Below are 14,377 nucleotides of genomic sequence, written 5' to 3'. Positions count from 1 at the left end.
TCTTATTGGGAATGGTTGCAATTTATCCCCATTGCATCTGATGCTTACTAATGGTTTTAAATAGATGCTACTGATTATTTTAAGAAAAAGTCCATTTATTCCTATACTCTCAAGTGTTTTTAATAGGAATGGATGTTGTATTTTATCAAATGCTTTTTCTATATCTATTGAGATGATCATATGATTTTTGTTAATTTGGTTATTAATATGGCCAATTATACTGATAGTTTTCCTAATATTGAACCAGCCCTGCATTCCTGGTATAAATCCTACTTGATCATGATATATTATCCTGGGGATGATTTTCTGTAATCTTTTTGATAATATCTTATTTAAGATTTTAGCATCAATATTCATTAGGGAGATTGGTCTATAGTTTTCTTTCTCTGTTTTCAGAGAAAATCTATATCCTATTACTATATCCTGGTTTAGGTATCAGTACCATGTCTGTGTCATAAAAGGAATTTGGTAGGACTCCTTCATTCCCTATTTTTTCAAATAGTTTATATAGCATTGGAGTTAGTTGTTCTTTGAATGCTTGGTAGAATTCATATGTAAATCCATCTGGTCCTGAATATTTTTTCTTAGGGAGTTGATTAATAGTTTGTTCTGTTTCTTTTTCTGCAATGGGACTATTTAAGCAATTTACTTCCTCCTCTGTTAATCTGAGAAGCCTATATTTTTGGAGGTAGTCACCCATTTCACATAGGTTATCAAATTTATTAGCATAAAGTTGGGCAATGTAACTCCTTGTTATTTCTCTAATTTCCTCTTCAGTGGTGGAAAGTTCCCCCTTTTCGTTTTTAAGACTAACAATTTGATTTTCCTCTCTCTTTTTTCTAATCAGAATTACCAAAGGTTTATCTATTTTATTGTTTTTTTCATAAAACTAACTCTTAGTTTTATTTATTAGTTCAATAGTTTTTTTTTTACTTTCAATATTATTAATTTCTCTTTTTAATTTTAGAATTTCAAGTTTAGTATTTGATTGGGGATTTTAAATTTGGCCTTTTTTAGCTTTTTAAGTTGCAAGCCCAATTCATTGATCTTATCTTTCTTTATTTTATTCAAGTAAATCTCTAAAGACATAAAATTTCCAATTATTACCTCTTTAGCTGCATCCCACAAATTTTGGTATGATGTCTCACCATTGTCATTATCTTGAGTGAAATTATTTTATCTATAATTTGGTGTTTCACCCAATCATTCTTTAAGATGAGATTATTTAGTTTCCAATTACTTTGTCTATTTACCCCTAACTTTTTGTTGAATGTAGTTTTTATTGCATCGCGATCTGAAAAGAAACCATTTACTATTTCTGCCTTCCTGCATTTAATTTTGAGATCTTTATGTACTAATATATGGTCAATTTTTGTATAGGTTCCATGAACTGCTAAGAAAGTATACTCCTTTCTTTCACCATTCAGTTTTCTCCAAAGATCTATCATACCTAATTTTCCTAATATAATATTTACCTCTTTAATTTCTTTGTTTGTTTTGTGGTTTGATTTATCTAATTCTGAGATTACAAGGTTGAGATCTCACACTATTATGGTTTTGTTGTCTATTTCTTCTTGCAACTCTCTTAACTTCTCCTTTAGGAAGTTAGATGCTATACCACTTGGTGCATATATATTTAGTATTGATATTGCTTCATTGTCTATGCTACCCTTTATCAAGATATAGTTTCCTTCCTTATCTCTTTTGATTAGATCAATTTTTGCTTTTGCTTGATCTGAGATAAGGATGGCTTCACTTGAAGCATAATAGATTCTGCTACAGCCTTTTATCTTTACTCTGTATATATCTCCCTGCTTTAAATGTGTTTCCTGTAAACAACATATCGTAGGGTTCTGACTTTTGATCCAGTCTGCTATCTGCCTCTGCTTAATGGGAGAGTTCATCCCATTTACATTTATGGTTAAAATGACTAATTCTGTATTTCCTGCCATCATATTATCCCCAGATTATGTTTTCTTTCCCCTTGCCCCCCTGAACACCTTCCCCAGTATTAAACCTATATGCCCCACTTGCATCACACAGCCCTCCCTCTTTAGTATCCCTCCCTCCTCCTTTTAAATCTCTTTCCCTTCCTTGTACCCTCCCCTTATTACTCTTTTCCTTTTCCTTTTCCTCTCCCCCTTTTTAATGAGGTGATAGAGAATTCTCTGTGAAACAAATATGTCAATTATTTTCTCTGTGAGCCAATTCTGATCAGAGTAAGATTCACACAATGTTCCTCACCCTCTCTAACTTTCCTCAGATATGATAGGTTTTCTTTGCCTCTTTGTGGGATATAGTTTCCCTCTTTTTATCTCCCCTTTGCCTTTTTCTGACACTATCCCCTTTCTATTTCTACTTCCCCTTTTTTTTTGTTATATCAGTAAAATCAAATTATACATGTAGTCTTAAAGTATATCCACAACAGAAATACAGTTCTCAAGAGTTCCTTTTACCTTTTTCTTTTTCTTTTCTTTTCTTTTTTTATTAATTTTATAATTATAAATTTTTTTGACAGTATATATGTATAAGTTTTTTATAACATTATCCCTTGTATTCATTTTTCCAAATTTTCCCCTCCCTCCCTCTACTTTCTCCCCTAGATGACAAGCAATCCCACACATTTTACATGTATTACAGTATAACCTACATATAATATACAATATATGTGTGTAAATCCAATCTTTTAACTTTTTTCTGCTTTTCTTGAGTCCTATGGTTGGAGATCAAAATTTTTGTTTAGATCTGTTTTTTTCCTTAGAAACAAATGGAATTCATCTATTTCATTAAATGTCCATCTTCTTCCTTGGAAGAAAATGCTAAAACTTATCTGGGTAATTTATTCTTGGCTGCATTCCAAGTTCTTTTGCCTTTCAGAATATCAGATTCTGCTTGGACCCTGGATCTCTTAGAATCATCATCAGGATAATTAAAAGTCTTTATTCTTGGTCTTTTGTGGTTGCATTCAGGGGATTAGATCTAGCAATCTCCACACCTCCTTTCTCTCCACTGCCAAGAGAATCAATCAATCTCCTCCTCCTACTCCACCCACTCATGTCACTTCCCTTTATTTGTCCACACCCACCAATCGAGCCCACACAGAATAGTTAAGTAGATTCATCCTCCAAACATATGGCAATAGAGAATTGTCCAATTGTTGTTTAGCCTCGTGTGCTAGATTACCTTGCATCTGCTCAGTTCTTGCCCTCTACAAGATTCAAGGCCTTTAATCCTTTAATGTAGAGGCAGCCAGATCTTGAGTGACCCTTATTGTGGCACCTTGGTATTTGAATTGTTTTTTTTTTTTTTTTTTTTGGCTGCTTGTAATATTTTTTCCTTAGTATGATAGTTCTGAAATTTGGCTACAATATTCCATGGAGGTTTTTTTTTTAGGGTCTTTTTCAGAAGGTGTTCGATGAATTCTTTCAATGCCTATTTTACCTTCCAATTCTATTACATTGGGGCAATTTTCTTTGATAATTTCTATAAAATAGTATCTAGGCTCTTTTTTTTCATCATATTTTTCGGGAAGTCCAATAATCCTCAGATTACCTCTCCTAGATCTATTTTCCAGGTTTGTCATTTTGCCAAGTAGATATTTGACATTTTTCTCCAGTTTTTCATTTTTTTGGTTTTGCTTGACTGATTCTTGATGTCTCAATGAATCATTCATTTCTATTTGTTCAGTTCTGATGTTTAATAAGTTATTTTCTTCATTAGCTTTTTTTTTTTTTTACTTCTTTTTGTATATGTCCAATTGAGTTTTTAAATGAGTTGTTTTGCTCTGTGGAATTCTTTTCCATTTCACTAAATTTGTTTTTTAATGAGTTATTTTCTTTTTCCAATTCACAAATCCTACTTTCTTGGGAATTCTTTATCTTTTCTAATTCACAGATCCTACTTTCCTGTGATTTCTTTAGCTTTTCCAATTCCCTAATATTGTTTCCCTGCACTTCCTGTGAATTCTTTACCTTTTCCAATTCACATTTCAGGAAGTTGTTTACCTTTTCCAATTCACATTTCAGGAGGTTGTTATTCTCTTACATAGCTTCTCTCTCCTTTCCCCATTTTTCTTCTAACTCTCTTTTGAGATTTTTAATAGTCTCTTCTAGGAGAGCGTTATTTGGGGTATTGTCTGGAGGCTGTTTGCTATCAGTCTTCTTGGGGTTGGAAACCCGCTTTCTTTCTGTATAGAAGCTATCAGTTGTTTTCTTCATTTTTTTTACTCATTTTTTAAAAAAGCCATTAGGGTTTGCCTTCAGGGCAAGGAGGTTACCAGCTTCCTCTGCAAAGCAAGGATGGGTATATGGACAGTAGCTGTCCTCTTAATGGGCTGCAAGGAGTGGCTGAGCTGTGGGAGTGCTCTGGGAAAAGCTCCACAGGGAAGTGACTAGGTCTGGGTATCAAGGGCCAGGCTGTATAAGTGCCCTGCAAGGAGTCTTGCTGTGAGGATTAGCGACTGCCTTGGGGCTAGCAAAAGTATCAGTGCCCCCCACAAATGCCCACTTTGAGTATTAGCAGTTGCCCTATCCTTCCTGGCACCAGAAGTGTTTCTGCCTGGGGAGTGCAGTTGAGCTGGGTAAATTCCACTATCCCAAGCTGAGCCCCCCACTCTGCAGATGAGAAGCAGCCCAGGGCTGTGCCCCTGCCATGCAGGTTTGTGACTGCCCCCCAACAAGAGCCCCTAACTGCAGAATGCCCCGAAGAGCTGTGTTATGGTCTGTGCTGAGTCACTTCTGGTACTAGGTGGGTGCAGCCAGATCCTCTTAGGCTCTGGCATCCTTCAGTGTACCCTCTACCCTAGGCTCTAATTTCTCTGCTGGTCCACTACTCTGTCACCAAAGCAAAGCAGTCAGGCTATGGTAGAGAGCTCTATGTAAACCTTTCAACTGCAGAGGCCACCCCCACTCCCAATTCTATCCCTGCCCTGCACTGATCTGTTCCCGCCACTCAGGACGAATCTTTTCTGGCAATATTCCAAATTATCTTTGGCTGGTGAGTTGTTGTACTTCCAATCTTCGTGAACCTTACCAGTCTAGCACTATTTTTGAGGCTGATTTAAAAAATTGGTAATGAAGGTATGAGAGGAGTTCAGAATCTCCCTTGTGCCTTCTCTGCCATCTTGGCTCCACCCCTGTTCTAGTTTTTAATGTGTGATTTTCTTCAGTGCAAGTGCAATTGTGATCAGTTTATATCACTTTGAGATTTCTTCTGTGAATACTTTATCCTCAGTTGAGTTGGTGTTTTGGTCTTTCCTGTCACCACAGTAGCTTTCCATGGTCAATATTCTTTTCTGTTTCTTGCTCATTTTTTTCCCCTTTTTGTATTTCCTTTTTCTTTACTTTTATGGTTGAGAACTACTCCTGGGATAAAGGAAGTGCTGTCAAAAGCTTCTAGTGCAGTTCTGAGTCTTGGCTTTGAGCACAGGAGCTCCTTGTATTTGGAGGGGGTAGCTTTGCCTGCTCTTTCCAAGAAACAGCCTGATTCCTAAGAAGCCTTCTAAACTGGGATTAGAGACTATCCCACTAAAATGCTCTACTACTGAGTCTGTGAGAGGGATTTAATCACAGCAGATCAACAACTGAGCCCCTCAGTCCTATTAATTTTTGGTTCATAATGTAGTCACATAGAAATACTCTCCTACACATAGACAAGTAGGCACTTAAAAAATATCAAATTGAATTGATTGTTATAAAAAGCCAGGTTTGTATGGCTGTATCTTTAACATGATGAAAAATATTCAGTTTTCAGGCCCCTCTTGTCTTTTAAGAGGTAAGGATCTTTCATTGTTTCCTATTCATTACCAAGTCTTTTGAAATATATTTCAGATTTTGCCTCTATTATATTTAAAGAACAACTTAATCTAAATTTTCATCTTGTCATACTTTGACTTTACTGAAACATGCTTCTAGTTAATTTCTCATTAGTTTTATTGTATTCTTATCAGTGCAATGCAGTTTTTAAAGAGATCATTTTAATTTCCCCCAATGTCTTATTTTTTCTGAAAGACATATACAAATACACATATAAATACACACACACACACACACACACACACACACACACACACACACGTAGAACCCTCTCTGCCTTCCCAGGAGCAAAAAAATCTATCGACCTATAGTAACCTATTAATGCCTAGTGTATCCAAAGACAAATTCTTTTATTCACTTCTCAAGACCTATCCCAAATGTTTCATTTATCTCAGCAATTTTAATAAGTGTGTTTTTGGATTTATGGAAAACCTTTAGCTTCCACATATGGCCAAATTCATGTTATTAGAAAAGTATACTAATAAGAGTCACTTAGCAAACAATATGAGTATAGTGCTGAAATAGCCTGGATCTTTTGAGAAAGGCAAGTCTTCATTTATCACAAATTTTAATTTTTAGAGTATTGAATTTAAAGGCCTGGGAAATGCAAAAAAAATATTATATGGAAAAATATAATTTCTTTAGAGTTCAAATGACTATTACTATCAAAGATGAAAGAAAGTAATTTATTTTGAAATGTTTTCCAGCTTACATTTCTATATATCACACTTTAACTTTGAAAACCGGGTTTCTACTCTGTTGGACTCTTATCTTTTACTGAATGCAAAGTAGAAATTGAATACTTTCATTAAAAATGTTTACTTGACTTGAGAGAACACTACACATGTTTAGTAAGTTATTTCTGATCTAACTTCTGCTCAGCAATGACTTCATCTCCTAGTTGCTGCCATGAAATGTGCAATCAATTGGCTACCATTTTGTCTTGGTGAAAAGAATACAATTAAATAAACTTATTTTTATCAGTTTGACTTTCCAAACTATATTAATTGCTAATTGAGGCACAACTACTTAGATTGGTACTGAAATATTTTATATTGATGATATAATATTAGTCAAAATCACTAGACACATACCCCAATGCTGCTATTTTGGTTGTACAGCTCCAACTCTGTTATTATAAAGGTATACCAATTAGAATGACAGGAATCTGCTTAATAAATGGACATTTAAAAACTTTTACCCATTACCCACAATTAACTGGAAGTATGCTTTATTTCTCAGTCAACTAAGTTCATTTTACTTGGCATAAGTAACTATATTTATGTTTTATATATTTTGGATTTCAGATAAATGCTCTACAAGCAGAAGTTAATTTCCATCGAAGTATCTATGACCTCCAAATTAAGTATACCAAAGATGTTTTTGATGCTATAAAGCAAATTTATCACTCATTTCTGGCAAATATTGATGGTATTCTATGTTCCCCACTAAAAGGTAAGTAGCAATTCAGTCAGTGTTCAAGACTTAAGGTAATCTCCAGTTATATACACTTTTTGGAAGGTACAGAACATACCAAACCATGAAAATTATAAGTATTATTTAAATAAATGGTGGCATTTTAGCCTTGGAACTGTTGAAAAGTTGATATACCTACAACTTTCATCCTTAGAGTTCAAGTCAGTGTTGAAAATTGCCGCTAGTATTTTTGTTTGTTTGTTTGTTTTCGTTAGTGTTGAACTGAACTGAACTTTTTATTCAGTATATATGCCTTTCAGAAATGGAAAATATGATTTTTCCTACACTCTTTTCCCTAAAACAGTTTTATTACTATAGCTAAAATGTAGCTGCTACTATGTAGTAATTTCCTTATCTACATTCTCTGGCTCTTTTAACTTTGTGTCATTGTTGTTAAATTAGGTAGCAGATAAGTACATACATATCTGTCTGTTTGTTTATACTTTTTAATATATCTTTATCACTTATTTAAATGATCTTTCATTGTAGATGCTGGCTATCAAGTGCAAAGATCAAACTATTTGATATTTATAAACTTGTTTTCTATTTTTGATTTCAGTCTTTCTTAGAGGTCTCAGAAAATCATCTGGTCTACATGTCCTTGCTTCTGTGCAGAATTTCTTAAATTATTCTAGAGAGGTTTGTCTACCATTTTCATCAAAATCAGAAAGATGTCCTCATTTTCATAAAATAAATGTTTGGGCAATTTAGAATTTTTTTTTAATATTGAATTTATTTTTTCAGCACTTCAAAAAAAAATCCATGTTTTCATGAGTATGATGTAACCAAAGCAGATCCTAACCTCTCTATACTTCAGAGTTGCTATGACAAAACCAAACATTTGATGGGGCAAGCCTTTTGGTAATGAGTCTCTCTGAGCTTAGTTTGACTAAACTCAAATGAGTGAAGCAGTCCATTGTCCGATTCATAACTGAAGACAGACAGACAGACAGACACACACACACACACACACACACACACACGAGAGAGAGAGAGAGAGAGAGAGAGAGAGAGAGAGAGAGAGAGAGAGAGAGAGAGAGAGAGAGAGAGAGAGAGACACAGAGGGAGACACAGAGAGAGAGAGAGAGACAGAGACAGAGACAAAGACAGAGACAGAGATGGAGAGAGAGAGGGAGAGAGAGTGTGGGAGAGAGAGGGGGAAAAAGAAAGGGAGAGGGAGGAGACTGGTAGCACATTAAGGTCTTTTGAGAAGATTGAAATTTAAGATAAAAGGAACATAGCATCTAGACTTGAATTATTTGTACAACTATATTACATGATTAAAATCCCTTCTAATTCCAAATCCTTTGTTTCATGACAATAAATGTACTTTCTAGTGGCCTCTACTATTTTACCTGATATAAGCTGAGATGTTTATATATATATATATATATATATATATATATATATATATATATATATATACATATATGTATATGGAAGTTTAGATAACTATTCTTTTACTAAATTATGTATTTTGTTTTATTCATAACTGGTTCTGGAACAATTTTTCTGCTCCTGGGTAGCCATGCCCTATTATTCCTTTGCTGCAGCATAGATATGTAAGCACATATTCATCTGTACTTTCTTAGAAGAAGCTCTGAAGAAAAATCTGAAATGTTGTGTCTGCCTTGGTTGTATGCCAGTCTTATGTATATGTATGTTTTTCTTCTTGCAGATGTTCTTTCCTCTTATATAAACCTTACATTGGAACCATCAGATACTGCTTTCAGACACTTTCTCTATGTTTTAAAAAACAATGCTGAACAGATTCAACTGGCAGTTGACACTTTGACTCCATCAGAGAATCTACAGCATGAAGGTAACAATTTTACTTGTTCAATTTGAGACAGCAAAAAATGAAAAATTGCCTTTTCAGCTTTGCTGTGAATCTATGAAAACAAGGCTGGCATCTGAAGAGGAAAATAATTCGTCTCTTCTTGACAAACTGATGTCTTAGGACTTTGTAAGTTAGTTTTTCTTTTAGAGGTGACTTTGCAACTTGATCATTATATTCAAAAGTCAGTTACAAAAATTCTGTTTAATACTTAATTTTCCCTTATGTCAAATGAAAGAATGTTTAATACTCCTAATTAGAGATATCCTTTGCCCTGGGTAAGAGCCCATGAATAGTAATAACTAATGCCTTTTTTTACATAGCACACACTATACCAATTTGTCTTAAAATTCACAGCCCTTTTGAATATATATTTCTTTTTTTTTTTTTTTTTTGCTCACATTGAGAATACTAATAATGCCAGCAAAGGTTGTGGGTAAGAATTTGCTTGGCTGTTGACTTCACTTTGTACTGATTTAATACTGTTTACATTTCTTTGTTAATTAATATAAGGATCTTTCAGTCATTAAATGTTTCAAAGAATGAAATGATTTGTAAGATTCTGTTCAATTCTGTCATCCAGATGGAATAGAAGTTTCAGAGATGAAGGTGCCTTCATTTCTTTGGCCTGAGATTTCCTCATCTGTAATAAAAGAAAGAAGTTGAGCTCTAAAAATTTCCTTAAGCCCTAAATCTTTGATCCTTTGATTATATATGTAGTTTCAAGAATTACAGAAACTGGCGATGAGACTTACCAGTTTAAAAAATTAAAATATGTAGAATATATCAGTATCTCTATACTGCCCTTTAGGTATGAGGTATGAATGCTGAAAATAATGTGGCATTGCTAATGTTGTTATTATCTTGACACCTAAATCTTTAATAATCTCATTTAAAAGCAAACAATAAGTGTAAACATTCAATTTTCATAAATGAAATATTAATATCCTCAACTGTATTATAAAGTTTGGGAGTTGGAGAATCATCTACTTAGCTTTGTAAAATCAACACTGACAATGTTCATTACATTTGTGTTGACTCCAACAGTCCAAATTACTATGAATCATTAACTCAATGAAAGGTCTGCATGTATCTGAATTCATACTATTTGAAATTGCAATTACGTAAACTATGAGAATTTTTCCAGCATAGTGGAAATTCTCAATGAAAATTCGCATAATGTACCACATCAGGAGATTATTATTGACACTAATCTGGATCTAGCTCAGGATGGTAGTTATTTTTATTAACTATAGGAATCAGTGAAAGAAGAAAGGAAATATTTCTATAGAGAACTAAGTCACACAATTAAGGCAAAAATCACTAATCTTAAATGCTTTCTCATACTAGAACATCTTACTGAGGAGGGTGGTAAACTATCTCTCCCCAGAAATCCTGGAAAATAATGCCTAAAAGCAGCTTCTCCTGGATGCTCTGAGTTTAATACTCTTTAGAAACAAAAGGATGGATTAGATAATCTTCAGAAGTGACTTTAAGAACAAAGTTGTTTTTTTTTAAATTTTTGATTATTATATCTCATGATGCAGGGGGAAAATCATTTAAAAATTAGAAATAATATTTGCTGCTATTTATTGGTTTGGTTATTAGGTATTATGGCTATTTAAATATTAAACTTAATTGATAGTTACTGTATTTATCATACCTGTTTCATTAGTTTTGAAAGAATAAAAATGCAATTATTGGGGAAAATGATCAGAGGGATGGTGGGAGCACTTGTTTCCCCCATGTTCAGGACAGAAAGAGTCTTTGAGGAATTTCTTTATATTCTACATTCCTGAAGGAATAAGCTTAGCAATGTAGCAATATAACCCAGCACTGAACCTGATTAGAAAATTTAATAGTAAAATGGTATAGAGAACAGAGTAGAATTTATCTTTTATTATTTAGAAGGCATTTCAAGATATTGTGCTATTCCATGGTTATCCTTATGAATTAACACTTATAATTTTACAGCTCCACAATGCTATCACTAGCAAAATGTAATGTAAATTGGAATTGTTGTATTTGAGTATCTAAAAATCTCTGCCATCCACTTGTTTGTCTTTAACATTGAAAGCAGAGTGCAGAACAAAATTGAGTTTTTCATATTTCAAGATATGGGCTAGATGATAGTTTAGAATAATTGACAAGATAATTCCATTTCTCTGATAGAATTCTGATATAGTACTGCTAAGTCTCTATGGTTTTATATCTTTTAGTTTAGTTTTTTTTTGGGGGGGGAGGTAGCAGAAATAGCACTATAACAAAACCCATCCTTCTTTTTGAAAGCTGTTTATCACCATAGGATCATATATGTAGAGGTAGAAGGGATTTTTGATGTCATCATAGTTCAACTCCCTTGATTTTTAAAAGAGGAAATTGAGTCATAGGAGGGTTGTCATATGTGCAACGTCATTCAAATAGGAAGCAGCAGAACCAGGAAGGAAAGCCAAGTTGGGAACCCACGAGCTCTCACTCCAGAGGCCACTCAATTGGACAGCCACTTTCACATTTAGTTTAATGATCAAACATGAAACTTCTAATCATAGTTAAATAAAGTCCATGTTGTCAGACCAGATTTGATCCTTTGAATCTAATCATTTTAACTGAGGGTTTTTCAACATAAGCTAATCTTGCTCTTTTCCTCTGTTCATAAGGTTTTATTTACTCTAGCTTTTATAGCAGGAAACAAAATTCAATCTGTATTCTTCAGTGCCTCTTGGCTTCATTCCATCAATTCAAAAATAACCAGCCTGTATTAAGGATATAAAAGCTGTAGCTGAGGACTTTATTAAAAAATAAACTGCAATAAATTGGCTGCTATACTTTGCTTTTCAATTGGATTGAAATTGAGAATTGGTTTAGAGATATAAAGCCCTATACTAGTTTTGTAGAGAGAAATATTCAAAACTGCAGAATGCTACCTTAAAGAGCATTATATTAACCATAAGATCATAAGATAGATAATAGAATTGAAATTGATCATTTTTTTGGAACAAATAAAGAATCTGAGGTCCAGAGATTTTAAGCAACTTGTCTAATGTATTGTGGAGGCAGCAAGGGAACTCAGTCTGTAGAGGACTGGGCTTGAAGTCAGGTAGACCTAGATTCAGATTCATCCTTAGAAACTATCTGTGTGACCCTGGGCAAGTCATGCTGAAGTAGAAAATGGCAAACGACTCCAGTATCTTTGCCAAGAAAACCCTGTAGATAGTATTATCCATGGAGACTGACTGAATTGACTTAACAAAAACCAACATATATAGATTGTTAGCATCAGAACAAGAATTCCAACCTTTGAGTTCCTAAGCAAGAACTCTGTCCACCACACCATGCTGTCTTTGAAACACAATGCTGGGAATGATCAAGATTTGAAAAACATTAAGTAGCTCAGTTGGTTTAATGGTGGAGTAATGGTAAAAAAAAATTACAACTATTCCTAAGAGAAAATACATGTGAATTTACAAGTTATTTTTGTCTGAGATTGGAAAAAGGAAATCATAGTTGTTCATGAAGAATCTAAGTATTTGCTTATATTTAAAGCTATATAGCTACTAAATGCTGTCAGAACAATTGTTGTACTCTTAGGCAAATCATATATTTTAAAATTCAATAATTGCTTGAAAATCTAAAACTATATCATTAATTACCAAATTAATTATTAATTTTGAGAAGTCATTTTCAAGCTTCAAAATACTTAAATAAATGTATTATGCCTCATACACAATGCTTTATTCAGTTTTTGAACATATAAAACGATGCCTAAGTATACAAACGCAGGGACTGTGCTATAATAGTGGCAATGCAAAAATGGGTAATTATGTATCCTTAGAAATATAATTGCTTTCAGATGAATAATTGTCACAATTAATATCTATTATCTTTGGGTTTAAGAAAAAGAATTCTGGCTTATTTACTGAGGCTGAAGTTGAAGCTGATTTTGCCTGTTAACTAGTATTTACTTTCCATTATTTTCACTTACAATTATTCAGTCAAATATGTTATTCAGTTATAATTATTCAGTCAATTAATCAGTAAGTATCTGTTATGTGCCAGGCACTGTGCTAGGTAGTGAATATAAAGTATAAGGCTTCAGTGTCTAAAGAGGGGCTGGGCGATAATGTTAGAAGATAATATTAGCTTGCTTAATAGTAATCAGGCTAAAACTGTATTTTAACTTGGATTATTGATGTTTGTTCAGTCCTAAGGCTATGTTCTATGTTGTGTGTTTGTCATAGATAAAATAATGTATTTTTGACAGTATTATTGTTTTACTTATCCCTGGATTTATGTCATTGATTTATGATCTTTGTAAACATAGGTGTTCCAAGAGCAGAGGTTAACTCAAATGTAGTAAAATCTTATTAAATACCTACTAGGTATAGAACATCACACTGGGAGAAGAGAGCTCATATCCTCATGTGGCTTCCAGTGTACTAGGAATACAAATATGTATAAGTAAAATGTATAATATTATATAATGTATAAAATTATAATATACCAATCAATATATATACCAATATAATCAATCAACCATTCTATGTATTTATGAACCACCTACAATGTGTTAGTCACTGAGTTAAGTACTATAGATACAAAGAGAAGCAAAATTTAGTCCTTGTTCTTAAGAAGCTCATAATCAAAATACAATAATAAATATAAATTCAATAGAGAAGTGCAAAAAGTCCTACATGAGAAGGGGAGATTACAGAAGCCTTTATGAAGAAGTAGCATTTGAATTTGACCCTAAAGGAAGAGTAGAAAATAATCAGAAAATAGGTAATGGATGAGGGAAAGGTACATATACTGAAAAGTATGGTTTTGGCACAACAAATAGAAATTAATTCAGTTTAAATGTAATATAAAAATCAGAGTAAAAATATGGGGAAAAATATAAGATGAGGCTGTAAAGGTAAGGTGGTACCAGCTTAGGAAAGGTTTTAGGTTCTTTTTATTTTATAGGCAGTGAGGAGCCATAGAATATTTATGAGCAGAGAAATAATACATTCCGACTAATGCATTACTAAGATGTCTTTCAGTGGTATGAGTATACCATATAATGGTATGGAAGGGAAAATAATAGAAGTATAATGTGAGAAAACCTTTATAATAGTCTTGCAAGCAGTAATGAGACCCTGGACTTTGGTTTTGGCATTAGGAATAGAGATAAGGGAAAGATTTTGAGGAATTCTGAAGGAGTAGAATGAAGATTTAGTAAATGATTGAATATGACACACACACACACACATAT

At 33.4% G+C, this 14,377-nt stretch overlaps 1 protein-coding gene across 3 annotated transcripts in view; it reads left to right on the top strand.

Annotated features, from left to right (window-relative positions):
- Positions 1 to 14,377, top strand: part of LOC141555291 (uncharacterized) — a 232,087-nt gene that overhangs the window by 201,412 nt on the left and 16,298 nt on the right. For all 3 annotated transcript variants that reach the window (XM_074288042.1, XM_074288051.1, XM_074288061.1), the window contains 2 exons: positions 7,121 to 7,268; positions 8,968 to 9,111. In XM_074288042.1, the coding sequence (XP_074144143.1) occupies positions 7,121 to 7,268; positions 8,968 to 9,111 (292 nt within the window). The remainder of the gene's footprint in view (positions 1 to 7,120; positions 7,269 to 8,967; positions 9,112 to 14,377) is intronic.

The sequence above is a fragment of the Sminthopsis crassicaudata genome, chromosome 1, assembly GCF_048593235.1.
Source record: "Sminthopsis crassicaudata isolate SCR6 chromosome 1, ASM4859323v1, whole genome shotgun sequence".
Classification (NCBI taxonomy): Eukaryota; Metazoa; Chordata; class Mammalia; order Dasyuromorphia; family Dasyuridae; genus Sminthopsis; species Sminthopsis crassicaudata.
Note: the sequence above shows the minus strand (reverse complement) of the source record. Positions and strands in the feature narration are given on the sequence as shown.